This window comes from Zeus faber (assembly GCF_960531495.2).
Source record: "Zeus faber genome assembly, chromosome: 10".
In the NCBI taxonomy this organism is placed as follows: domain Eukaryota; kingdom Metazoa; phylum Chordata; class Actinopteri; order Zeiformes; family Zeidae; genus Zeus; species Zeus faber.
This window is the reverse complement of record NC_137199.1, coordinates 23,953,298-23,979,422: the sequence shown is the minus strand read 5'-3', so window position 1 is coordinate 23,979,422 and position 26,125 is coordinate 23,953,298. Positions and strand designations below refer to the sequence as shown.

The 26,125-nt window shown below is 42.6% G+C and overlaps 4 protein-coding genes across 4 annotated transcripts; all 4 read left to right on the top strand.

Moving 5' to 3' along the window:
* Positions 1-1,976: 1,976 nt before the first annotated feature.
* Positions 1,977-8,711, top strand: slc25a43 (solute carrier family 25 member 43). Its single transcript, XM_080007605.1, has 5 exons — positions 1,977-2,349; positions 3,440-3,681; positions 4,309-4,481; positions 5,825-5,959; positions 7,158-8,711. The coding sequence occupies exons 1-5, from the start codon at positions 2,078-2,080 to the stop codon at positions 7,365-7,367; spliced, it is 1,032 nt and encodes a 343-aa protein (XP_079863731.1). The 5' UTR covers positions 1,977-2,077; the 3' UTR covers positions 7,368-8,711.
* Positions 8,712-9,360: 649 nt separating this feature from the next.
* slc25a5 (solute carrier family 25 member 5) lies at positions 9,361-11,631 on the top strand. The gene is made up of 4 exons (XM_080007929.1): positions 9,361-9,661; positions 10,381-10,867; positions 10,981-11,121; positions 11,207-11,631. The coding sequence occupies exons 1-4, from the start codon at positions 9,368-9,370 to the stop codon at positions 11,362-11,364; spliced, it is 1,080 nt and encodes a 359-aa protein (XP_079864055.1). The 5' UTR covers positions 9,361-9,367; the 3' UTR covers positions 11,365-11,631.
* Positions 11,632-14,890: 3,259 nt separating this feature from the next.
* On the top strand, positions 14,891-18,567 carry LOC307235955 (uncharacterized protein; the record flags this gene model as incomplete). Its single annotated transcript, XM_080008216.1, has 6 exons — positions 14,891-15,082; positions 15,489-15,621; positions 16,671-16,884; positions 17,288-17,430; positions 18,035-18,209; positions 18,338-18,567. 6 exons carry the CDS (start codon positions 14,891-14,893, stop codon positions 18,444-18,446), a joined length of 966 nt encoding a protein of 321 aa, XP_079864342.1. The 3' UTR covers positions 18,447-18,567.
* Positions 18,568-18,570: 3 nt separating this feature from the next.
* Positions 18,571-25,682, top strand: LOC307235809 (uncharacterized protein). Its single transcript, XM_080008027.1, has 10 exons — positions 18,571-19,123; positions 19,247-19,357; positions 19,805-19,930; positions 20,432-20,539; positions 23,243-23,401; positions 23,579-24,155; positions 24,293-24,356; positions 24,450-24,646; positions 24,758-24,846; positions 25,007-25,682. Exons 1-10 carry the CDS (start codon positions 18,914-18,916, stop codon positions 25,103-25,105), a joined length of 1,740 nt encoding a protein of 579 aa, XP_079864153.1. The 5' UTR covers positions 18,571-18,913; the 3' UTR covers positions 25,106-25,682.
* Positions 25,683-26,125: the final 443 nt, after the last annotated feature.

The following is a 26,125-nucleotide window of genomic DNA, read 5'->3' as shown; positions in this document are numbered from 1 at the left end:
AGGATTGATTTGCACATGACATCCTGAGCATGACAATGCCTGAGCCTGCCTACACCTGCTGCTATGTGCCAGTCCTACAAAGACAAGCAGGCAGCTCCCACGCTACGCCATGAGGGAGATACTCATTCAGGGAGATGGCAGGAGGGGATTATACATACAGGAAGAAGACAGTATTCGATCTGTATTCTATACAAATACTGGAACGAAATAACAATGTGAGGGACAGAGGAAGGACAGTGATTTTCACTCGAGTCCCAGTGGCAACAGGATCCATGTGTCCTCCAAGCTTACTCAGGCACGTATTGATAAGATGCAGCATTTGAGCGCACATCAAACCACTTATCTTTCAAGAAAGCCATGCTATCTCTTGCATTGGGAACTTCCATGTATATGACAATGACATCAAAGGATTGGGTCTGTCATTGCTCTCAAGAGCAAAGAAAAGTCTCATTCTCGCTCTGACATTGGATCAAAGTTCTGAAGCAAAGTACTTGGTAATGCTGTACTCTGATGTTGGCTTGTGCCTAAAATTTACTTTGTACTATCAAAGAGAAATTTAAATGGGCCACATCTATCAGAGAGAAGATTTTTCCATCTGACCTTTTGAGTTTTGAAACCAATAATGTGAGTGAAATGATTTGTGTCTGGAAAAGACAGAGCACAGTTATCAATGTTCCATTTCCATCTTTATAAAGTTCACGGAGTCCTACACGGTATAAAGATGATCTATTGAGGCGTAAGAGGTGAAAGCTATTCATCCCGTTGCCATCCCTGGTAAGCAGCTAGGGCAGGAGTATAGGAAACCCCTTTTGAACAGACTGTCATTTATTCTGATAAATTCTGTTATTCCAGGGGCCTTTGAGCGAGAGCCAAGTGGTCCAGACGCGGACAGGAGGTGGGCTCCTCGCATGCATCCGAGGTTGTAGGCACAGCAGGGGATGGAGGATCTCTCAGCAGGGAAAAAACAAATACTTAGTTCGAAACAAGATAGGGACAACAAAATCCCATTGATACCATCCACTGACAACTGCAGTACCAATACAGTTATACAGGAAATCAGAGACTCAATCCTCTTACTCACTGGGCATGTGATTCAAGGACAACAGGAAGTTAAAATAACAAATATAACCACATGGATTGCATTGCCCCTTTACTAAACAGGTTTTGCTTTATATGGACAGTACAGTACATGTGATCTCGAATAGACGGTCACAGTAGGCTCCATATCTGGGGAGGTTATGATGAAATAAATTGTTGACAGAATTGACAGCAATTAATGACCTTTCACTGCGTATACGTATGGAAGTATGTAGATGTATGTGACAAATAAACCTCTTGAATCTTGAATCTAAATGAGATTGATGGATGCAGATCGTTTCCACCTTTAAAACGTGTTGTTGCCCCTGTAGATAAAAGTATTGAGATTAATTGTGTATGTATCTATGTATGTACAGTATCTACGTCAAGAGGTCTCCCTTTTAAAATGGACCCCTGATCTCACTGGGACTTGGCCTGTATAACAAAAGAAAATAATAACAATAATAATGATAATAAAATAATACAAAATAATAATAATGACAACAACAACAACTATAATAATAATAACAATAATTAAAAACCCTGTATTGCAGTTATTTAATTAAGGACACCTATCATGGGTAGTTCACGATTCAAGAGGTTTATTTGTCACATACATACGTATATGCAGTGAAATGTCTTAATTAGTCTTCGTTCACGACATTCATTGACGTGTCACGTCACGCGGCCAAATCAAGAAGTTGGTGTATTGCGCCGCCTATGGGGAACAATGTTCGCACCCATGTTCATTTGCTCAAATTCAAATTGGGAAAGAGCCCCATCTAGAGGCCCGTTGCCGGAAAACAGACTGCTCTGTAAAAAAAACAAAACAACAACACTCCTTTCCTTTTACTGACTAACGTGACGCGTCCGCCGCACAACCCCGGTGGCGCCGAGAGAGAGAGAAGCCGGATACGTTCCCGGGACGATATTCGGTTGTTTCGACGAGCAACCCCGGCTCTGGATCTCAGGACTCCGGATGAAGCTTTAGATATCAGCGATGGCAACGGTTAAAAAGGATTACAGACTGACGAGCTCCCAGAGCTTTTCGTGCGTCGGTTTCGCCGGGATCTTCAGCAAAACCGTCACGTCGCCACTGGAAGTGATAAAAATCAAAAGCCAAGTGGGCACATTTCACTGCAAGAGGGGGTTTTGGCAGAGTTTCCTGGCCATCTACCGGAACGAGGGACTCCGGGGGTTTTGGAAGGGAAACCTCGTCTCCTGTCTGCGGCTGTTTCCTTACAGCGCCGTGCATTTGGCAACGTACAAAAAGTGAGTCGATCGACGCAAAGCACCGATCATAGAGGATGCTTGTTTGCGATTTGGGAACGGACGCACGTCGTTTGAAGCGACTCAAAAACACCAAATAAAAGTACCGGGTAGGTTGCCGCACGTCTGTTTACGTTTTTTCTCCCCGCCGAAGGTAAGAGGCGCTTCCTGCTTCTCCCTCCCTGGCGCGAGCCCCGCCGTCTGTTCTCGTCCAATCGGAAGGCGGCGTTCGCTCGGCTGATTTCGGTGTCACCCAAGGCCACGACAACCCCCGACGGCGTCGAGTGCCCGAGCGCGAGTGACGACGAACGTTATCCCGCGTGTACCGCGAACAAACTTGCGTGTCGTCGGCGGCGAGTCGTTACGTCACGTGCACGCGTAAACAACACCCGCGTACACGGTGTTCCAGGAGACTGGGGGGGTTGAATACCGCGGAGTGCGCGCAAGAACACACGGCGCGATGAGCTCAATAAGCTGCTTTTACTGCCGCCTTCTAGTGAACTAAGGCGCGTTTCGCTGGGTCGGATTTTTAGATCACAAAAAATATTCGAATTCACGCTCCTCGTTTCCGTACGCGTAAGATCGTCACACAAACCAAAGAGCCAAGAGGAGGAGAACGTACAGAACGGCCAAATATAACTGATTCGGATCCCGATCGACGTGTTTCTCTCTTCTCTTCGTGGAAACGGTCGTTCCCCTCTTGGCTCTCGGTGATGGCTTTTGTGTTTGTCGCCAAAATGGCACATTTGTCTTGGTATTGGTTGTTCATCGTTTTACACAATAAGACAAGACGATTCCACATTAAAAAGCCGAACAATATGAGAGAATGTGTACAAATATAGAGGAAATACAGACTTTTAATTGATCTTGTGCATGGAGCAAAAGATAAATGGAAAGGTTATGTTGCGCATAAATATAGTTTGGTGATTACGACTTTACAGAATGAATAAATAAACATATACAATAACAGAACAGATATCAATGGATACATTTTAGGATTCTGTACAATATATACAATGTATTGTGTTATGGCAGAAAACCACTCAGGAAAGTGTCGAATTGAGGGGTTGACCGCCTCCTCTTTCACCCCCAGGATAGTCCACCTTCACATGGACGAGCTGGGCTACATTTCTCAGCGGAGGGCCTTGTTCGCTGGTGGAATCGCCGGCATCACTGCAGCTCTGGCCACATACCCTCTGGAGGTGGCGGAGACACGGCTCATTGTTCAGAACTGCAGAGACCCCACGTACACCGGAGTGCTCCACACGCTCACCAAGATTTACAGGACTGAAGGACTCCTAGCACTTCATAGGGGCTTTTCGCTCACAGTATTAGGTACACACGCAAGTATTTGTTAAACATGCCCGACCGCAAGATAGTAGCGCTGGGCGATGCTGACAAAATCAAGTGGCACAATATTTTGGACCGAAGGCCTCGATATTTTGGGGGTGACTATGGGTGCCTTCAGAAACTATTTACACACAAGAAGAGAAACGACCATTAGTAATGTGTATACTGTGGAGAAGCAAGAGACATTAGTTAGAACAGTCTATGAATATCCGATTTTATTTCATTTTTTTACCATAATAAAGCTTTTCGGAGCAGGCAGAGACAACATTTAACTATTGCCTAATATTACGATAACAAAAATCCCAGTCAATGTCTACTCTCATATCACAATATTGATATTATATGGATATACAGTATATCGCCCAGCCCTACAAGTTGATTTAACACTCTTGTTGATCTCAAATAGAGATTGGTGTATTCCTAAGAACAATATTTGTGTGATAAAGAACGAGCATAAATGCCGTTAAATGCTAGAATTGTAATTTACGCTCATTATACAATGGAGGGAAAATTAACAGACATTCAGTATACCACTAGCCCTAGCCCTATATCTCTGAGAGAAGAACTTCAATTTCACCCATAATTATTAAATTAATGTCTTTTCTGTCACAGGTGCGTTTCCCTTCTCAATTGGCTGCTATGCAGTCTACATGAACTTGGAAAAGTTGTGGCAGGAGCCTTCCTTTCGGTTCACTTCCTTCCAGAATTTAATCAACGGCTGTCTAGCTGCTTTAGTGGCTCAGACCCTCTCCTACCCCTTTGAAACTGTAAAAAGAAAGATGCAGGTAAAGTACAAGTATGCTATCTTATGTGCTAAATGTGGATTATTTTGCCCTAAACAATGATGGCTGAAGTGGTCTGAAAAACACCAGCGCACCACTCCACCTGTAATGCCACATTGTGTGCGTAGGGGGGCGCTTCAGGCCTTCTGTCAAGCTTTAATTACTATACATTGGCACTGATAGTGTTTCCTTCAAAAAGTACCATTGGCCTGTCTTTCAAATCAGTCCTAAAAACAAATGGCTATCCAGCCATAAGATGTATTCAATTTAATGTATCCAAGCTATTTAAAATATAACATAACAAAGAGGATAGCATACCATGCTTGGTGGTGCTCGGTCCCCTCGGTATGAACAATAGCGCTGCAGAGGACAGACTACTACATCCGGTTTTATCCGTCTATTATTAGGGACCACAAGGTTCAACAGCAGCTGCGAATGTGAATGCCCCCTAGGTCTGCACAAGGCAGCTATAGATAGATAACTGTAGCTATAGACCATACTGCGGGTAGACAGAGGGTAATAATATAAATTATTATTTTTTAAATGTCAACATGATAATGTATATGTTTATCTAATGTATGCATTTAGCTATTTCTCTGACAATTCAGAAGTTTCAGGAAAAAATATACAATTGCAAGATAGCATCCAAAGTTTGCAGAAGCTTGACATAAGGATTTAGTGTAAGTATTTTCACATAATAGTTATAATTTCTCCTCCGCAAGCATTTCCAAAAGGCCTGCGTCCGAGATAGCTGTTTGCTTTGATATTTATTCCCTTTTTAAACTTCTGAGGTTTCCCATCACAAGACAACCATCAATGTCTGTTTAAATGGTTTGAGTGGTTTACAAAGGAGACACCCAGGTTGTATCCAATAGCTGTCAGTAGGTCACAAGTTAAGGGCTGAGGAGCGATTAGGCACGGGTTGGAAAAATAGCCAGCCTATCTTTTAAACAGTCAGGATTTTCTTTTTTATTGCTCTTAGTCGTGTCTTTATCTTCGTTTTTTGGCCTTTGTAGATTGACTTGACTATCAACTGACATGCAAATTTTGCATTCTGTTCTATTTTGAAAGGAAAACATTATATATCAAATGTTGGGTTCATGCTAGTAGTTCCACAACAGGATATAATATCGCAGGCCAATGTGTCATTGTTAAAATATACTGAATACTATTAGATGCCGTGATGTTGGTAAATTGGTTAATCTGCATTACAGTAGTCCTGGTTTATTTTTGGTCCGGTCTCTAGTCTGGTTTATTACTTAACATATTACTACAAATACAGTATGTCAACACAAAGCACAACGCTTGTTCAGTGCCATGCAGTTCATCTTTTATTCCCTTCTCAGGCCCAGAGTTCCCATCTTCCACACTTTGGCGGGGCTGATGTCCATTTCACTGGAATTATGGACTGTTTCGGACAGATGATCAGAAACAAGGGCATTCTCTCACTTTGGAGTGGCTTTACTGCTAATACTGTCAAGGTAAGGTTTTTTTTGTGTTCACATTGTATGCACATTATTCAAGTAAAGAGGGCATGGGGCTGATGTAGATGAAGTTTTGGTGCCAATAAGTACTAAATAAATGTAAAACTTGGTAGCTCTCTGTTTGAATAATGGCACTGGGCTTTTGCATTGCCCTGATGGGTATGGTAAATTTGATATGAATGAAAGTTGAGGATAGCAAGCCAATTAAATTCAAGAATTTATTGCACCAAGAAAGTTGAGGCTGACAAAAACTGCCGTCAGCCTGAGTATAAATTAGTCACCTGTGTGTGATGCGCCTTATTGCCAAATAGTACACTAAAGAGGGGCATCTGGCACGAAACGTTTTTTGCTGCAATAAATCGTGTAATTTAATTGGAGTGCTGTCCTGAACCTTCATTATTACACATTTTTTGAGGACGTGGCAGTAGCACCGAGAGAGTAAATTTGGGTCGTAAACTGGTGTGTTTTGATCTATTAAATGTGGTGAATATGATAGTTTGACTGTGACAACTAAAGTAGTACTTTGAAGTTCTTCTAGGTATGTAGTCGAATCACATTTGATAAAATCAAATGATTCGATTTGATCTCAGTATATCATTAATTATCTGTATGTGTTTATCACTGCATTGTGCTTGGACATTCCCCCTATTGAATGCTGTCTGTAAAGCAAAATGCCCCTTGGCAACAAAGGTTTACTCTACTCAAAACGCTCTGAAACGCTCTGTCTTTACTACAGTGGAACTCATGCATCTGATGTAAGGGAAAGGGGGAGGGACATGGCAAGCAAGGATCTCTCTGTAGTTCATAGCAGGAACGTCACAGGTTAGGTGAGCAGAACTGTATGGGGGACGGAATGCTCCCTTCTCCTATTTCAGTTCCAAATGTCATTTGATCGTAGCTGTACATTGTTTTGCTAGTGTGAAGCCCTCAATCACGACTGGTAGTTTCTCTTGGTTTATGGAGAAGTTGGTAGCAACTTGTTTTAATATCTTGAACACTCTGACCTTTCAGTCATGCTTGAATATGATTTTGAACGTGTCCGTTTGGCAGCACATGGACAAATCACTAAGCAGAGGAAGGATTTATATATATATATATATATATATATATATAATTTTTTTATTTTTTTTAAGTATATTTATGCAGACATACTCTAGTCTCCCTTCTCTCCTAACCATTTGTCATTCATTCACAGATTGTTCCGTACATTGGCCTTCTTTTTACCTGCTTTGAGACCTGCAAGCAGGTCTGCCTTTACCGCAATGGGTACATCGTCTCACCGCTGAGCTATAAACCCACTCCAGGGGTTGACCAGAGCCTCGGGCCTAATGAGTTGGAAGAGGTCAAACGCTACTTGAAAAACAGGAACTTCCGGTCACGGGAGTCCTTCAAGAATCGTTGGTGAAATTATACATTCGAGAAATATGGACCGCTGCCCACACTGGCGTATAAAATATTAAATGGACTGGCAAGATGAGTCAGACGTCTGTCGATAATGATAATGCATTGGCCACATACTGTTTTGTTCAACTTGACTTAAAATGTATGTTCTGCTTCCATCAAAGAACTACCTCAGTCAGAACAATATTTTTCTTTTTTTCTTCTTCTTCTTTTTTTTTTTTAAGTTTACTGGCATGTCCATGCTCCTCCCCTCATAGTTAAGCAAGCTACATCCAAACAACATATACTGTATCAAAGCGACTGGCTTCATCCGTGTGTCTATGTTTTTACTTCCTGGAAGGTTTCGGTCAACGGTTTTCAAAAAAATGCACTTTTGTGCCCTTCAGGTTGTCGCAGCTACCAGGGGCCATTAATTGTTCATCTGGGACATGGTGACACTTGGTTACAAGATAATATAACAATATAATAATATAGAATATAATGAAATAATCTTATAATACAAATCTGATAATAATATATAAGAAATACAATATAATAATATATTATCAGACTAGACTGTCTTTCAGCTCCAAGACTGTCTTCCTGTCTCCCTTACTATTGAAAATAGTAAAAGTGCCGTCGCGCGCGCGCGCGCACACACACACACACACACACACACACACACACACACACACACACACACACACACACACAGTGCCTGCACACTTTTACAGTTTCAACAGGAATTGTCTTGTTGAATAATTATTATGATGCAACTGAATTGGTGTTTGAGGAGCTAAATACCCATGTTTCTTCTTCTCTACAGGATTTGTTTTGTACAATTAACCTCACTATTTTTCCACGACTGTTGTTTTACTATGGAAGTGGTTTATCCTGAGAACATGTGCCTTGAGAGGTTCCAATTTATTATTTGCTAATTTCAGTTGTTGTGGTGTTGAGAACCACTTGTGTTACTGTCAATTTGTTTCAAATACTGTCTTTGACTAAAGGACTGAGAAGAGAAATGTATAACCAGTTTCTTATTTGAGTGATGGCATTTGCCACTGAAATTAATCTAGTGGTTCAGATCTAGCCTATTGGGCTATACATTTTAACAGATAAAACGTTGTAACACAAAAGAGACTTGACAATTCATTTATTTTCAATGCGCCACGTTGAAAATTGTAAAACATCTCTTGTTGATTTTTTAAAATGACTAATGATATGGATCATCGCCCACATTATGTCTTTATTTAAGTATGTTGTATTAAGTATTTTTGTATATTTTTTATGTGGAATGTTTTGTGTCAGTTGTGTCTAGGGCCCCAGTCAGAGTACTATTTGCATTGATGTTTTATTTTGAAATCAATAAAAAGTACCCACACCACCAGAGTATTTATCCTCGAGTAATTGGTCGGGTTACATCACTGATCATGTGTCAAGGTGCATCGCAAAATGTATTTTTCCATCAGTCTGCTCCCAGTCCAACATGTTCTCTGTTGTAAGGTGCCGAGTTCACAGTTTGCTCTGTTCACACCCAGCAAAACATTAACTTAATTTAACTGATATCAGTTGTTTTTGACAAAGCATAACATTGACAGTCATTCTTAATCTATTAGGTGTTTGATTAAAAGAAAGAAAGTCCCCTTTTTTTGGACGACTTTATCTCAAAACTTTTTTACTGTGCTCATTTAGAGTCACGTCTTCTGATTAAATCATTCGATTCTTCGACAGCGTGCGAGTAGGTCAGTGGAGGTCTTTGGGACATCAATGACCTTTCCCATGGCTCAGGCTCACTCTCAGGCCCTTGGGCCTTCAGCTGTTGCATGCTGACATTTCATTTGACATGATGACCTTGAACCCACCCAGACCCGAAAAAATAAATAAATAAGACCGCCAAGCTGCATCTAAACACATTCTGATCAGCGTGCGATTATCACAGGCCCACAAAAGGTGTTAACCTTTGTTAGTTGTGCGAAGATGACCACTTCCAGAGGAAAACGCCGAAACAGAATCGAAGGACATATGCAGGCCCCGCCCTTCCGCTCCCTCTCCACCAATCACGCGCGGGGGACGCAGTCGACGCCATTCCTCGCGCACACCCCGTCCTTTTTAAACCTGCTCTCCCGGGGCGGCCGGTGCCAGTTCCTCTCCGCCGGCGAGTCGCACCGGTCCCCGCAGGAGAAGCAGAGAGGTCCGCAACCGAAGATGAACGAGACAGCCATTTCTTTCGCCAAGGACTTCCTGGCCGGTGGCGTCGCCGCCGCCATCTCCAAAACAGCCGTCGCGCCCATCGAGAGGGTGAAGCTCCTCCTGCAGGTGCGTGTTTTCATTTTATTATGGCGCTTGTAAATAAGCAAAAAAAAAATAAAAAAGTTATTTAATGAAACGTCAAAACATTCCACTCTTGAAATTAAGTTTAAGAAAGTTATTTGAATCAATTTTTCTTAATTTTATTTTTTTACCACTAATGACTGATTTTCACCGAACGAACTAAACAACAATTGAGTCAATCTGATTTTGTTTTGCGAGGCGGTGGACAACGGTCTTCGATCCAGAAATAAACCTCTTACGTAACATAGAATGGGTGGCCTCCTCCACGAGTGTCCTTAAAGTACTGAATTAAGCGCATTCTCTCTGCTCGGGAGTTGTGATACGTCGGGACTCGGACATCAACTGATCAAGGTCACGCAAGGGCGGTGTAGTGACACTTTTAAAGTCCCGGTTGAGCCCACTGGGCCTCGAATCACGCGGTGGGGGGCGGTGCTGTCAAATGGTTGAATGAGTGACTTGGAGTTGTAGGCCAACCGTGAACCACATGCCTGTCTGAGAGCAGTGTATAAATAACGGTGTCAGGCGGCTTGAGTTTAACAAGTTGACTTCTGATAACCGTCCGGGGCTTCTCGTGATCGGGGATTGCGGAGGCGTGACTCTGCCGCCCTTCTGTCTCCGTTCCCTTTTCCATGCACTGACAGTTTTTCCCGTCGTCGTAGCTCGTGGCATCTAATGCTCAGCCATCCCCACCGTTTCACCTCCAGGTACAACATGCCAGCAAACAGATCACCGTCGACCAGCAGTACAAGGGCATCATCGACTGTGCGACGCGTATCCCCAAGGAGCAGGGATTCCTGTCGTTCTGGAGAGGAAACTTGGCCAACGTCATCAGATACTTCCCCACCCAGGCCCTCAACTTCGCTTTCAAGGACAAGTACAAGAAGATTTTCCTCGACGGCGTGGACAAGCGCAAGCAGTTCTGGAGATACTTTGCAGGTAACCTGGCGTCCGGCGGCGCGGCCGGGGCCACGTCGCTCTGCTTCGTCTACCCGCTCGACTTCGCCAGGACGCGCCTGGCGGCCGACGTCGGGAAGGCGGGCGCCGGGCGCGAGTTCAAGGGCCTGGGCGACTGCTTGGTGAAGATCACAAAGTCCGACGGCATCAAGGGCCTCTACCAGGGCTTCAGCGTCTCTGTGCAGGGTATCATCATCTACAGAGCTGCTTACTTTGGCATCTATGACACAGCCAAGGGTGAGTCATCGCTGTGTCGCACAACCAAAGCCCCCCTTGTTAAATGTCCGCTTTCTCATTGATGCGCTGGGTCCTCAAGACATCTGTTGATCCTCCTAATCTTTCCTCTCCAGGGATGCTTCCTGATCCCAAGAACACACACATATTTGTCAGCTGGATGATCGCCCAGTCCGTGACCGCCGTCGCCGGTTTCGTGTCCTACCCCTTCGACACCGTTCGTCGTCGCATGATGATGCAGTCCGGAAGAAAAGGAGGTAATCATTCTAACGCTGGAATTTAATTTTTTTTTGGACTGTCCGTGATGCAACTCTGTAACCGGTTCTATTTCTCTCCCACCAGCGGACATCATGTACACCGGCACCATTGACTGCTGGAGAAAGATCGCCCGCGACGAGGGTAGCAAGGCCTTCTTCAAGGGGGCGTGGTCTAATGTTCTCAGAGGCATGGGTGGTGCTTTTGTGCTGGTCCTGTATGATGAACTGAAGAAAGTCATTTAAATGCTATTTTTTATGTTCACTGCTCATGTTGTGACTCTTAACTGTAACATATCTTGTACATTTGAAAGGACTATCATGCAAAGGTATAGGGACCAACTAGTATGTTGTTACTAGTTGCACCAAGGGGAATCTGTAATGCACTCTTTTGGCCCTACTTTTGGTTTTGTTTTCCCCTTACCACAATGTCATTCTTTGAACACAGGAATCTTGCCAGGGGGAAAAAAAAAAAAAAAAAAAAAAATTAAAAATAAAGGTAACTTGAACGAACCTTGCGTGGTTTTGGATTGAATTGCTATTGTCTTTATTCTTCCGAAATCGATTCAACATCCTCCTGCTTTGAGGCGAGCTCTTCTGGGTTGTTAGCCTTGAGCCAACATCTAATGAGAGTCTGAGCTGCTTAAATTTAAGAAAAACTTGCATGAGGCGGAAGATCAATTCATTATTTTTTTTAAGTTACTATTTACCAGTTCATTGCACACATACTGATTTAGCAAAATATTGATTTGTGTGAAAGGTGAGGGATCTGGCTTATGTGTGCAGTGGATTACTTAAGACTTCTAAATATACTTTTACTCTATTCTGCCTCCAACTGGCAGGTCTGAGGATTTTAACCTTGAACTTGTGGACTAGGTCTGCTGGAGTGGCATGTCTATTTCAGCCAAGTAATTTATAACAGCAGTCAATTGACTGACTGGTTTGTCTTTAATGTTAAATTGGTCCTGGATAACCTCCCCCCACTTAATAAGGAAAGTGGTTGTCAACTGCCAGAAAGGATTGAAATTATGGTAAATTACTTAGTGTTGGCACGTGCTCGTGAGAGAGGTGACGACTACTACACCAGAATGTGTTTGAGTACTGACTGCGATTCCTGGAGAAATACGATCGCACCGGCTGGAAGGCAGCCTGGGATTCAAGCCAAATGTCTGTCGGCACAGAAGGGCCACGGATAACTCTTTAACCTGCCGAGCCCGCAGCGGGGGAACCAGTCACTCATGGCCCTACGTGATCCTCACCCTTTAACGAGCCGGTCGTACTGTAATGGATTATGAAGAACAAAATGAATTGACCGCGCCTGAAATGGAACCACCTTCTTACTATGGCCTGTTGTGTGGGGATACATTTCTAGCACTTTTTAAATTCTGAGGTCTCAGGCATTTTCACGCGTCAGGAATTTTCTCATGCGCAGCTGAGATACACCACACTCAATATTTTATGACCCTGTGGGTGAAACAGGAACAGAGTGCGCATTGAAATTAGTCAAGACCGCAATACTTCACTTTGTCCCGTTATGCACCTCACGAAGGGCATGGAAACTGAGGAATTATCTCTGTGGTAACTTTTGATGATACCTAGTGTCACCTGGTTAGCCTAACATCAAGTGTACTGTAAAATAGAACTTACTTTGGACAAAAATGTGTAACTAAATGCATGAAGAATAAAAGTCCTGACTTACAGCTACCTTTTTTTTATCCAGCATATTTCAACTTTACTGTTATGCCATCAGGCCATGCCAGCTTTCAGACATAGCACCACAACACTGAGGAAGGAGGACGCATGTATAATGTTGTTTTATAATATTAACACAACATGTACTCATGCGGGCAGTCACATCTTCCTTTTGGGATCCATTTCAAGTCTCGAAAAACGATTGAGACATTGTGCAAGAAATTTTCAAATAACAAGCCTACTGTCCACATTCATTACATGTTGAAAGCCTATTCCAGCAGGTAACAAAATAATCCTTTCACTCACCATGACCTTTCCATGGCCGCCCCATTACAACCGGGATACGAGAGGGATTAGTGAATCAGAAGGAATAGGGATCAGTGCCATTTACGTTCCGTCTGCGAGTGGCATTAAGCATTAGGCCTACGCCAGCTTGAGATCTCGCAGGTGGCAATTCAGATGTTTTACGTGACTAGACTTCATACCGTTCCGGGGCCCCGTTTTGACTTTGACAAGTGGGCTACACCCTTCCTGGGGCACATGACTTGACAAAATATTTCATACTCTCCAGTTTTATTGAAGTGGTAGTGCATTACTCTATGGAACTACCGATATTGTTCATAGCTACTCTCGGCGTGTGCTGAGCTGACAGGTTGAATAATGTTGTGACACAGACTAGTGACCCTGTCACCACCAGTGATTAAACAGGCTTCCCTGAAGACAGGTAAGCGGGGAAACCGAAAAGCTTCCCCCTTTCAAATGTTAAGAGTATGTTGCTGGCATTAATTTGCAATTAACATTCTCGAGACTTTTATCATATTTTGGAATAAGGTACATAAGGTGTGCTATTCGACTATCATATTACATCACCAGTGTGCATAAAACACTGGTCAAGTAATGAAACGCTGGAAGACCTTTACGTGTCCAGGAACCTCGGACAGGGCCAAGACAAACCACTTATTTCTAACCACATATTCTGCATAGTTCACATATTTAACAACAACTCAGTGAGCCAAAAATAAAAAAAATAATTCATACATTTTCATTTTCCTGCTTGGCTTAGGTGTTATGCTGTACTGATACTGTAGGCCTATCCCACAAAATGCAGATGTATGAGCAGATAATAGGGCACAAATGGGGTTCCCAAACTGTGGTGCATAGCCCTTAGGGGTCCTTAGAGTAATTGCAGGGGGTCCGCAGCTAAATATTATATATATATATATATATATATATATATATATATATATATATATATATATATATATATATATATACACACACACACATACACACACAAATATACTATATATTTGGATTTTATTGCTTTTCATGTTCACTTTTTTCAAGTCCACTAATGATGGTGATTTTTTTGACGTGACATTTTCCATTTTATGTCAGTTTGACTGTTAAACCTCATGGCATAATATTTATGAAACTTGCCACAAACACGTTTGGGAACCCCGAGGAAAGTCCAGAGGCGACGCAAAACAAGTTCAAGTTCAAAGTAGTCAGTGCAAAAAAAACCCAAAAAACATTCATTAAAAAAATGTGAAATCCCAAACATAAATATGCAAATACAACAAGCACAAATATAATAAAGAATATACAGTGTATATGTAAAGGTATGGCCACAGTTGCATCACTTTGAGGTTTATGGAAGATTCAGTGTTTAGTGTGTATTATATGCTCTTTGTGTGCTGTTAACGTTTGGCCTATTGGACTAAATAACTTCCTAACAAAGCCGGAAAACAAATAGCATTCTTGAATTATGCCCGCATGACCCCCCCATCTCCTCCTTCTAAACCATACGTAGTCGAACCTGCAGGTGGCGCGGTGTCATCGTCCTCGGCCCCCGGTGACTTCCAGCGAATCACAGTGCCGCTGGCGGCTCCGCTCCGCTTTTCCGTGTTTCTCGACCCGCTTCCAGAAAGCGGCGTTTACTTTCCCTTCTCGTTCCTTCAAAGTCCGACCCGACGCGCCCGGCATGCGGACGTCGGAGGGCGCGGGGTCCAGCGGAGCGGCAAACAGGAGGGATCCCACCGCGTCCTCGTAAAGGAACAACAAGAAGGAGAAGGAGAAGATGATGGACTTGCTATGGAGCTTCTTCGTCGCCGCGACCCTCGGCTCTCTGTGGTACTTCTCCGAGTACGGCCCCGCGGTGACCCACTACATTTTGGGGCTTTTGTGCTACCTTTCGACCCCGTTGCTCCGGAACGCGGGCAGGGAGAGCGGCACCCAAACGGATGAAGTCTCCGAGGAGAATGTAGTCCAGGTGAGGACACGTTTAGTCTGATCCGTGTTTTATGTTTGGCAAAAAAAACAAAACCCAAAACGCATCGGATGGTATAGTATAGTATAGTTTATTCGTTTATGATAGTATATTATAGTGTAGTCGTCTCTGAAGGAAAACACTGGAGGGCTTCTGCAATTTGTATTTTATCAAGCGTCCCAGCGCGTTGACTTGTTGCTCACGCACATTCACGAGAGTTGATCTGACAACAGCAAATATTGGCCTGTCACGCGTGACCCCGGGCGCCGTTTTACTTGTTTCGATCCCGCTTTTAAAAAAGGAAAAAGAAAAAAGAAAAAGAAAAGGTTTTTGGGGTTTTTTCGGTGCGCTAAGTTAATCCGTGTTTGCCTTTTTGCCTTTTTATTATTTTTTTTTTTTCTTTTTTTAGGGGATCCCCGCAGAGGAAGGACTGGTTGGTTCGGACTCCCCCGATGGAGGAAATACCCAGCAGAGCCTTATTCCCCAGGATGACGTTTCACTAGACACGCAGTATCCCCATGTGAAAAAGTCTCTAGCTCAAGGTGGGACCTCACCTCACAGACAATTATTATTATTTTCTTATTTTTATTTTTATTTTTAATGATCATTATTATTATTATTATTATCACCCTCAATAATCCAAATCTCTAGTAATATTCCCAGTGGATGGCCCCTTTGTATTGCAGATATAAATGAATTCTAACTAATTGTTCATCTGTTGGTCAGCAAAATATCTCCAGTGTTTAGGGAACATTACTGTTGAAAAACACAACATGCCTGGAGCAGATGTAGCTTAGAGTTCATATTACACAAAGGAGGGGCTTTGAGAGTGTGGGGGGGGGGCGCTATAATAAAGAACTACAGAAGAAACCTGTGAGCCCATGTTGAAATCACAAAGCGATACACGCTTTTTTCGCATTATAACTTTGTTGTCGCTGCACAGGTTTGGTCAAGTGGGTATGTCCCAGTTAATACTACACCCCTTATGTGATCCACCAAACCGGTTTTAAAATGTAAAGAATATAATATAATCATAGAGTATAATATCCTTGCAGCCTACTTACGAACAGGCAAGCCAATAGCATCGTTACTGACCCGTCCCATGTCCTACACGCTAAGAATCAGCCACTGCCCTCCGGGAAGAGGTTCAGAGGCCCTTGTGGCATCTGAAATTAATGTTTAAAATTAATTTATCCCTGTGTCAATAAAACCTTCCCTAGGCAGCCTAGGCACAGATAAGAAAATGATGAGGCCAGGATGGACACTGAAGGATCCTTGTTGTTATTATTAAGGAATTTGTGGCAGATCTTTCATCTATTGGTGTGTCTGTTTTTCTGTTGGTCTGTAGGGGCTTTTCATGAACCTTGCTGTACGTTTTTTTATTTACTAACGTCTTTTGTATATATATTTTTTTCTATGTGGAATGTTTGTCTTTTACGGCTGCAGCATAGGTGAAGCCCCAGCCAAATTTTCCACTTGGTGGGACAATAAAGTTAATCTTGAATATTGAATTGGCTTAAACGGTACAAAAAAAATCCAACATACAAATTCTAATTCCAAATGCTGTGGTGGTGGTTGTTCTCCCCAACAGTGTTTGAGTGTGCTTACAGCCAGTTGGTTCTCTCCTGGTACTCCCCCCCTGAGGCCTGCGACTCCCAGCCGCTGTACCAGGCTCTGTACAAGGAGTTTGACTCCGTCGTAGACCAAGTCATCAAGAGTGCCAACGACTTTGATCTGCGTGAAGCGGTCGTGGGCTGCATCCGTATCTTGACCCAGCACTTGCATAATGCCAAACAGCCTGATAGGTGAGGCCTCTTTCGTCTCCTGGAAGTCCAACCCGCTTTCTCAGTCACTCTGTACCCTTGGAAAGTTTGCTGCACTCTATAAATGTTCATGGCTTTCATCACCCGAGACTCGTATTTGCTCGCTTTCCTTTTATTCTGTCGTATCTTTTTTCCACCAGGCATGCATGCAGGGAAATATTAATGCCTTTTCTTGTACTGCATTAAAGTATTACAATTGTGGAAGTAAAGTGTAGCCCTTCAAATTAACTGGTTGAACACTTTGCATGAGCTTGGTGTTTTTTTTTTATTTTTTAAATTTTTTCCCCGGATACTGTGTTATTACATGTGGTAAAAGAAAATTACCGTCTATAATTTAAAAGTGGTAATGAGTGTTAGACTTGTCTTGTTTTGCTTTGTTTCTCAGGGAGCCATTATTTGGTTCCAGAGCAGAAGAGATGGCAGTTCTCAGAGTGTTTTCTGAGGCTCTGGTACGTAACCTTTTCCCCAAGTCTCTATGGGGACTGGATGTCAACCGCTGTGCCTTAAATGAGATCGTTGCCTTAAAGGGTAAGCAAGCATTAGACACCCACTCAGTTGTGTTTTTTTTTTTTTTTTTGCAGAATTTTGTGTAACATAATAGCTAAGCCTTTAATCATTTACTCATAGGAAAGAATTATAATCTCTTGTTGCCAGTGACACATGGTGATTATTATTTTTTTTTTTTCATCTTTTTTCACATTCCTTTTTACGTCAAAGAGCTTATAGAAGCCAACCGATTTCACACGGACTTGGTATATCATAGTCCTGGTTAAAACATTAACACATACGCCATCGTTGTTTTGTGAAAATGATATGAAACATTCATGCTCCTTTCGCAGAACCGAGTGTTGTGCTTGCAGGTGCAAATATTAGTTTTGAGTTTCAAAAACAAGTGGTTTCGAATAATTTAGTTAAGGACAGTATTTCGGAGAAGAGTGGCATGCCTCCTATCAAGACGGTAGCACTGCAAAAATATCATGACCGTGCTAAGAATTTGAATAATAGATTTAAGGATGATGATTATTCTCAGCCTTGTTAAATATGTCAAACGTGAACATCCATTTTGAGATTCTATCTGCATCGGTTTGGCTGAAAAGAGTTAAGTAGGATGGGTCTGATGCATTTTCCTCAGCTTTGGAGCATTTGGTGACTTGGCTGTCCGACCCCGACAACCTGAACCAGCTGGTGGTGGGTCAGCTTGACAGAGCGACCCCCAAAAGCACCGCGGAGGAGCTGTGCCCCTCGGACTCGGAGCGAGCCTCCTCAGCCTCTCAAGAGGAGGGTGAGGGAGCAGAGGGCAGTGAAGTGTGAGTTTTCTCTCGTCTTTTTTCAATTCCCCTAGCCGTGGCTCTAGCTGTGAATCGATGTTGTGGGATTGCTTCATGCGGCGTGTTGAATCGGGCCTCGCCCTGTTCTGTCTGGTTGCTTTTTTTAGGATTTCTGGGAGCTCTGAGGAAACGTCGCACTCCAACAGCCGTAGGAAACGGTTGAAAAGAAGATGTGTGTTTGCATGTATATGTTTAAGTTTTAGTTTTTGTGTATAATTGCTCTCACCTAAATGAATCCGTTTGAGTGGGTGTGGTTCCACAACAATCTCTAGAATTTTTTTATTCTTTTTACTATTTACCGGATTTGTCAGTACCGGCAGCCTAACATGACAAACAATAATCCTCATATTCATGCATTTAGTGCTGTGATTAACCCTACCAAATCTTTATTATTACAAATATTGATATAGTCTTGCTTGAAGAGAATCCATTCCATCCATCCATTAATACCTCTGTGACTTGAATGAAAGTTCGATGAGGCCAAAAGAAACAATGTTGTTCTCACATTTAAAATGACCCTTTAAACCACACCCAACAATATTATGTTGTCATATATTAGAATCAGATGGCCGTTATCCTTTAAAGGCTGATGGTGCAATTCAGGATCAGATTTTTCTTACTTTCAAATTATTCGGTCTGCCGATACGAGACCATACGGGTTGTTCGGAGGGATCTAACTCAATATGTTGTATTGTATGCTCTCAGCCAACAAGTTGAAAGAAGGATGGTCAAAATTGATGGAAAAGGTAAAGTCCAAGAAGCACAGGAAGAAGTCGAAGAAGAAGGAGCAGGAGCTCATGTTCAGAGCCTTGGCCAACCACGATGACCGGGCCAATGAGGACACTAGAAGCAGCGGGGACAGTTCTGCTCGCAGCCAGCCAGACTCTGACGACGTAAGATCGCTGCACGAGGAGGCGGATTACACAATATTAAAATTCAAACTAGAAGTGGTCTTTATGAAACAGCGCAAATGGCTTCGTGGGGTTTTTTTTGTTTTTGTTTTTTTTTATCGGCAGGAGGACAGTGATCTTGAGGCCTTCTTGACCAGCGTCCAAGAGGACATGATGGAATTCAAGCTTTCCTACGAGATGTGGAGGGTCAGCCACTGGGCTGTCCGCATCCCTCAGGTGATTTGAGAATCCCACTCAGAAGTCCCTGAAGGTTACTGCAACGCTCTGTTAAAAAATGTCCTTGGAAGTTGGGTTAATGGTTGAACCAGAGATTCCATGGCTAGAACTGCGTTGCTAGAAACAGCACCATATATATATATATATTTTTTTTTACAGCTGATGCCCTTTTGACTTCATTGACCTTGTTCGCTTTATTCCTTATCATTGTCTCTGTGGTTTGGGGTTTTATAGACTGTTTCTCTGTTCTTATTGCCATACACAGTATATAAATATGTACCAATTCAGCACTTTTGCTCTCCTGACCATCTGGGAAGGGGTTTCCCTCTGTGGTTTCTTCTCTAGTTTCCTTTCCCTTCTGGGTTTTTATTTATTTTTATTTTATTTATATTTTTTCCTTGCCTGTCTGTGAGTTTAGGTTCGACTAATGTTGCCTTTGATTTTTAGATGGAAGTGGAAAATGAGGAGCTCGTCTTCACTGTCCATTTGGAAGAAAGAGACAATCCAGAAAACCTGAACTGGGACATCAAGAAGTCCCACACGGAGGTTGTATATTTCCGCAACAGATGGCAGGTTAGAGGCAAATGTGACGATCTCTGTTTTTATTTTTTTTTTTGTTTTTGTTTTTTTTATTTTTTTTTTTATTTTCTCCGATGTATTGGTATCTTAGACATATGTTTTTAGATTTTTGGAAAAAATAGTACATTTATTAAAGGTTTTGCAAGATTTTATATGAAGTTGATTTCCTGACTCAAACTGGAGTGAAAGGGTATAAATGCATTTTTTTCTTCGATTGAATATGGTCATACAGAACAGTGAAAAAGAGGCGCAGGGGCTCTACTATTTTGTTTGCAATTTTAAGAGACCCAGAACTGCATTGTTCTGAAATCGTTCATGACTTTCAAATGTAGGACAGTACCCTTACCTTCATTCGGGAGGACATTTTTTATTATTTTTTTATTTTTTACAATCTTTCTTGAGTTTTTGAAACGAAAGAACATTACACTCTCGGGAGCAGTTTACCCTTCATGTCATCGCATTTAGCCTCTCACGCTCACTTCGCTGCCTTTTCAGAACTCGACCAACCTCCCCTCCATTTGCATTCTGGAGCAGATCACTGAGAGCCTCGTCAGCGATGAGGTCAGAGAAGAAGCCAGAGCATCTGCTGAGCACTTCCTGCAGGTAATAAAAGACAAAATTATATATATTTTTTGGCTTCATCATGTCTGGTCCTCATAATCTCTAGATGACATTCAAGTGTGCCTTAGAGTTAGAGTAAACTCAAAATTGTGAAATTATTAATGTACAAGTGTTTTCCCTGCTGTTACTTTACTTTAGTTTTTAAATAGTTTAAGCAGTTTTTAAATAGTTTAAGCAGCTCTCTCATTTTATTTATTTCCACTTATATTTACTTTATATGAAACAGAGGTAGAAATTAGACATGGTTTCAAACAAATTAAAAGATTAGTTACACAAATACACAAAACCAGCACCTTAACTACCAATCTGAGAATTGCAGCACTGTGCCTGGCCAAACAGCGGCGATACAATATCTGCAGGCTGTCGGATAATGTATTCAGGTGTCTGGTACAGGAACAAATCACCCATCTAAGCTCTAAGTACACCGAGCGCAGTATTTCCAGTATCAGGCACAACTGCTATGTCAATCAGTATCTGCTGATACAGGATAGACTTATCACAGCGCATCTAGGTGGTTTCCTCCCAGAGTGGCAGGAAAACCACAAGTTTTCACACAACTCAAAAGAAGATGACGACGCAGGAAAGTAAGTCACACTAACAGAATCATTATCAAATATATATATACATTTATAGAGTAATTTGGTCTACATCAGTGTCTGTTTGGGAACTTTACAGCTGTGCACAGTTTATAGAGAGTGTGACTTGTGTGTGGGTGGGCAGAATTTGTTTACATGCCACGAAGCAAGTTCAACATACCCAGGATATCTTTTTGTTAGCTGGCTTTCACTATGCCGAACAACCACAATCACGCATGAGCAGTGTCATGGCGCTAATTATCGACTGGTTCAGTCAATCCAGGTTTTCCCAATCTAGCTATGAGCGTGTTCATGTACAAGGGGCGGTGTTTGCACCATATGACCAATCGCAAACACGGACAAATCCACCGCCCACAGAAGAAGAAGACAAAGTCTACCAAGAAGTCTACCAGAGCCACATAATTTACGCGAGATGAGCAAGCTCTAATATTAAACACATAGGAAGGATTAAAAAATATAATCTGGCCTAAAAGCAACACAGTTGCTGCTGCCAAAGAATTACCGACAGTGTGAATGCGTAAGTTAATAGGCTCATCAATATCACCGCCAATCCATGTATTTTTCGATCATTTCATATTTGATTTGCGGCCTACCCCCAGGGGGCCGGCATCTCTCCTTGATCCTTCACTTTCATTGCGCCGTGGAGTTTTGTGAGACCCTGACTCACGTGTGCGTTAGCCCCAGCACTGAGGACAGTCTGCCCCAGCCGGGATGGGGTGGCTGGCTGCGCCTTACCCGTCCACCTCCCTCGCAATGAACGTGAAGAATAAAGGTGGGATCCTGGCCCCCCCCCCCGGGGGCCGGGGCTCACCAAATGGGAAATATTGAATGATCAAAAAAAACAAATACCTAATTTTCTCCCGTTCTATTTTCAATTGCAGAACAAAGTCGAAATAACGAAAAACAGCCCGTTTGGTTTCTGACTTGATTCTGGATTCTATCATGATCGCATGATAGACGGATTACTGCCCCATCATTAAGGCGGATCTGACGATAATTACAATTGTGTATTCCATTTAATTAATGTATGGCATAGATGTATTCTTTCAGCTGCAACCACGGCAGTGTTAAATAGTCTTGGGAGCAAATAAAGAACAAATATTAAAACATAATTCAAACTGGTAAGTAGTTCTACTTGCAAATCTTAAAAGGGCAACAAGTACAAGGCTTTAGTGCTTTAATCAGTCTCTGTTTTAGAATGAGAATTTATATAGAGAATTATATAGAAGATTTATTTATATTATTTATCTTTCAAATAGATACTCGTTAGGAAAAGCCAAAGGGTTTTATCTTTAAAATCTCTTGCCTTCCTAATACCATGGACACACTACACAACTTTCAAAGTCGTCAGATCGCTGAACAGTTCACACTTCACAACTTTCTGTCTCGTGATCGAGAACCTTGGAAGTCGTCGTGGTTTCACACTACACAACTGATCGGCGACAGGGGGTCACACATTACAAGATCTTTCACCAGGAGGAATCCCAGACGAGTCCTCCCCTACGTTTTGTCACGAAAACACATGCAAGAAGTGACACCGGAAATGACACAATACCATGCGCGGGACAGGATTATTCATTCTTTATTAGATTCTTGATCATTGAAAAAAAAAAAACCCACGAGTAAAAGCAGGATTTATATAAGAAAGATATTAAAAACCTAGAGAAGAAAAGTAAAATAGGTATGCTGTATGTTTCTGGCTTCTTCTCCCATAACCTGTCGGTGAGTGGAAAATCAGGCCAGAATTGCGTAGTCTGAACTCGGCAAGAGACCCTCTGACTCTTTGCGCCGAGGCCCACGGGATCGTCTAGGAATGGTGATGCCGTTTTCCGAAAAAATAGATTGGTCAGTAGGCAGCGCTTTTATACGTGTTGAACTGCTATCCCGAACACAACCTGCTCCGGAGCAGGCTAGGTGTGGCATACGTTACCATGGCGACGTACCCATGAGCCAATGAGCCTAACCCCAAATCCTGCTTGGTAGTAGAGGCCCCCTGGTGTGTCCGGAGCCTGAGATGGATTCTTTGAAAATTATTATCACAGTTCTTCATGATTCTTTGCCTTTCTACTCTTGGCATTTGACAATCCAGGAGTTGGTGTTGGATGAGCTGATAGGCCACACACAGCCCGTATTTCAGTTCCTCTGCCCGCTGGAAAAGCTGCTGAGTGAGGAGGAGAACTATGGGGGCGTGTGGGGCCTCCTAAGCGGCTTGGCTTACTTCCTGACACCAGGACAGGAAGAAGAGGAGGTAAACCGCATACTCTGTTCGGTAAACACAGGGGTAATCCCGTGTGTCTCTCTGTTAGTGATCTATAGTAATTGCTCTTTGAACTGGTTAATGGATGTGTTCAACTGGGAGGAGTTGCGTACCATAATGGAGGTGATGGTGCTTTCGGTACAAATGGATTGTTTGCTTTTCCAACAGCACTGCAGCCCTAATGTAGAAAACGAGGATGTGAGCTCCTCACCTCCGGAGCCCACGGCACTCAGCGGAGAAACCTTTGGCAGTACCGTCCCGACTGTTTGTATCGCCAACTGTGATCCTCACCTGGAGCCCTCCGAGGAAACGTCAGAGAAGAAGACGCAATCTCCCGGCAGGTCGGATTCAAACTTAAGCGAGGAAAACAGCCGAGGCGGTCAAAGCTGCTGCCACGGTAAAAGCGAGAGCTCCGAAAACCCCCTGGCCTCCCATTTCAAACTGTTAATAAGAGGGAAATCCTGGTCGAGGTCGCAAGAGTCTCTGGCGTCGACAAAGGAGGCGTGCGACGAAAACCAAGAGCGGTGTTTGGTCGAGGACGGGTCAGAGGGCCTGTCGTGGCATTTCGGGAGCGGGTCGAACAGAAAGGAGAAACTGTGCTTGAAACTGTCGTGTGGGTTCCAGAGGAATAAAGGGAAGGATGAGAGCACTTTGCCAAAGGACGACGACTCTCAGAAAAGCCACGGCAGATGGGAGCGGCTGGAACCCACCAAAGCCGTCTTTGATCTGTTGAAAGAGATAGCTGGTGTGTTTGAAATGTTTCAATTTGAAATATTCATTTAAACGTCTTTCTTAAAAAAAAAAAAAAAAAAAAAAAAAAAAAGTTAAGGAGGCGGTTATTTTGATTGATTCTCCCCCCCTTGCTTTTCTTATGTCTTGCAGGCAACTCGATTCTATTGAACATATTTGATGCCATGTTGAAGCCTGTCATGCCCATCCTAAAAAAGTAAGGTTCATTTTGTAAGTGAATTCTAAGTGTGAAGACAAAATCAACGAGGGCCCACAAATGACTTTGTACATTGCGCCCATGCCTCTTCAGGAAAGTGAGCTCCTTTTTCGGCAAGATCCATCCAACTGAAGCGCAAATGGCCTCTTATATCGACAACCTGTGCGAAGCGCTGTGGCCGCAGGGCGCTCCTCCCCCACCTCCTCCTCCTCATCCGCCCGTGCCTCCTCGCACCGGTGAGGAGAAGCAGGAGACCAGGGAGAAGGCTCATCAGCTCATCAACGCCAAATGTAGGCAATCCCTATCTACGGTTGGCGGGGTAATCAAAAAAACATAGTTGCTCCGTTTCAGTCGGTGGCGCGTATCTAAAACGTTTTATCCATGTCTTGTTCTTGACCTAGATTCCAACTATCTAATTTTGAAGAAGACCGATGTAGAGAATGTGTTTAGGTATTTCCAGGACGTGGAGGAAAACAAAAAGTTGGTGTATGTGAGTATCTCACCCCCGGGTTTGAGGGATGTGACTGTCGTGCTGTGGGCGTTCCCTATTTACGTATCTAGGATCTTTTATTTACTTATTCATTTTAATCACTGCCTTCATGCTTCGTTTTGACACATTTTGCTGCTCTCTTGTCTTGTTTCTCTCACAGATGCTTCTGTCTTTCCTACTGAGAGGGTTTTTACCCGATGAAGATGCGCTAAATGTGAGTGCCATGGCTCTGCAGAGAGTAAATGGGCACTGCAAATAATATGTGAATTTACAGCTGTATTTTCTCAGGTGAACTGTGCTTTTAAATACATTTGTTTTAGACTTTTTAGAACCTCGTCGTATTTATTAAAAGTGAATCAATGCTATTACATTTGTCATTTGTGTCATCTTGCATATTATTCTATCGTTTTACCTCAAATGCCTTTTTTAATATGCAGAGGATCGTTTATTCTGTTTCCCTTAAATACTGTGAAATGCCGGCGCATGCTTCCACCTGCATTTGTAAAATAATGTGATTATTCTTGCTTTATTTTGTGTGTATTTTTGCTTGACAAAAATCTGACGCTGTACCTTATAAAATTAAGATAAATGTATTATTTAGATATCGAGGTCTATGAATTTCACTTGGGACTATGAGAATTTACCAACAGAAATCACATTACGCACGCACACGGGGAGATGGATGATGAATGAATCAGGTCACGTACGTTCTGTTTGCACAGCGTCGTTCACATACATGTACATCAAATTGCCACTATTTTGCCATTAATTCGTTTTATCTTTTAAATGTAAGAAATTGAAAAAGCGTAATAAAGGATTGTTGTTTTCCCCCCGCCCTCAAGGTATATTGTTGACTTTTTCCATGTATACTGTCTATTTATTCCCAGTGCGTTGTTTATTCCTTTATAGTTGGTTTTGTACGTGAGGAGGTTTTTGATGCCACTGTGATATCATGGAAATTATTTTCTTGCGCCAGCAGGTCCAGAGCATAATGCTCGTAAAAGATGAAAGATATTTTGTCCAAGGTAAACTTAATTATCCCATAAGGGAAATCCTACAGGATTAGTAAACAGTGCACAGGTACTATAATGATACACTGCGGTCACCATATCGGCCACTCAGCACAACTCCTACCGAACAAACAACGCGTGCAAATGAATGCACAGCAAGACACACTTCATATGCATTGTGTGCGGAGGAAATGATCAATGAAACATTTCTTGTGATTTCTAATTCTAGCACATGCTTTAACGCGGCCCGGACTCATAATAATAGCGTC

Coding starts and splice junctions, on each gene's coding strand:
- slc25a43 (XM_080007605.1), top strand. CDS start 2,078: ATGGCAACGGTTAAAAAGGATTACAGACTGACGAGCTCCCAGAGCTTT. Junction 2,350..3,439: donor CATTTGGCAACGTACAAAAA/GTGAGTCGATCG, acceptor TTTCACCCCCAG/GATAGTCCACCTTCACATGG. Junction 5,960..7,157: donor TTACTGCTAATACTGTCAAG/GTAAGGTTTTTT, acceptor ATTCATTCACAG/ATTGTTCCGTACATTGGCCT.
- slc25a5 (XM_080007929.1), top strand. CDS start 9,368: ATGCAGGCCCCGCCCTTCCGCTCCCTCTCCACCAATCACGCGCGGGGG. Junction 9,662..10,380: donor GGGTGAAGCTCCTCCTGCAG/GTGCGTGTTTTC, acceptor TTTCACCTCCAG/GTACAACATGCCAGCAAACA. Junction 11,122..11,206: donor GCAGTCCGGAAGAAAAGGAG/GTAATCATTCTA, acceptor CTCTCCCACCAG/CGGACATCATGTACACCGGC.
- LOC307235809 (XM_080008027.1), top strand. CDS start 18,914: ATGTTGTATTGTATGCTCTCAGCCAACAAGTTGAAAGAAGGATGGTCA. Junction 24,357..24,449: donor GTCATGCCCATCCTAAAAAA/GTAAGGTTCATT, acceptor ATGCCTCTTCAG/GAAAGTGAGCTCCTTTTTCG. Junction 24,847..25,006: donor AAAACAAAAAGTTGGTGTAT/GTGAGTATCTCA, acceptor TTTCTCTCACAG/ATGCTTCTGTCTTTCCTACT.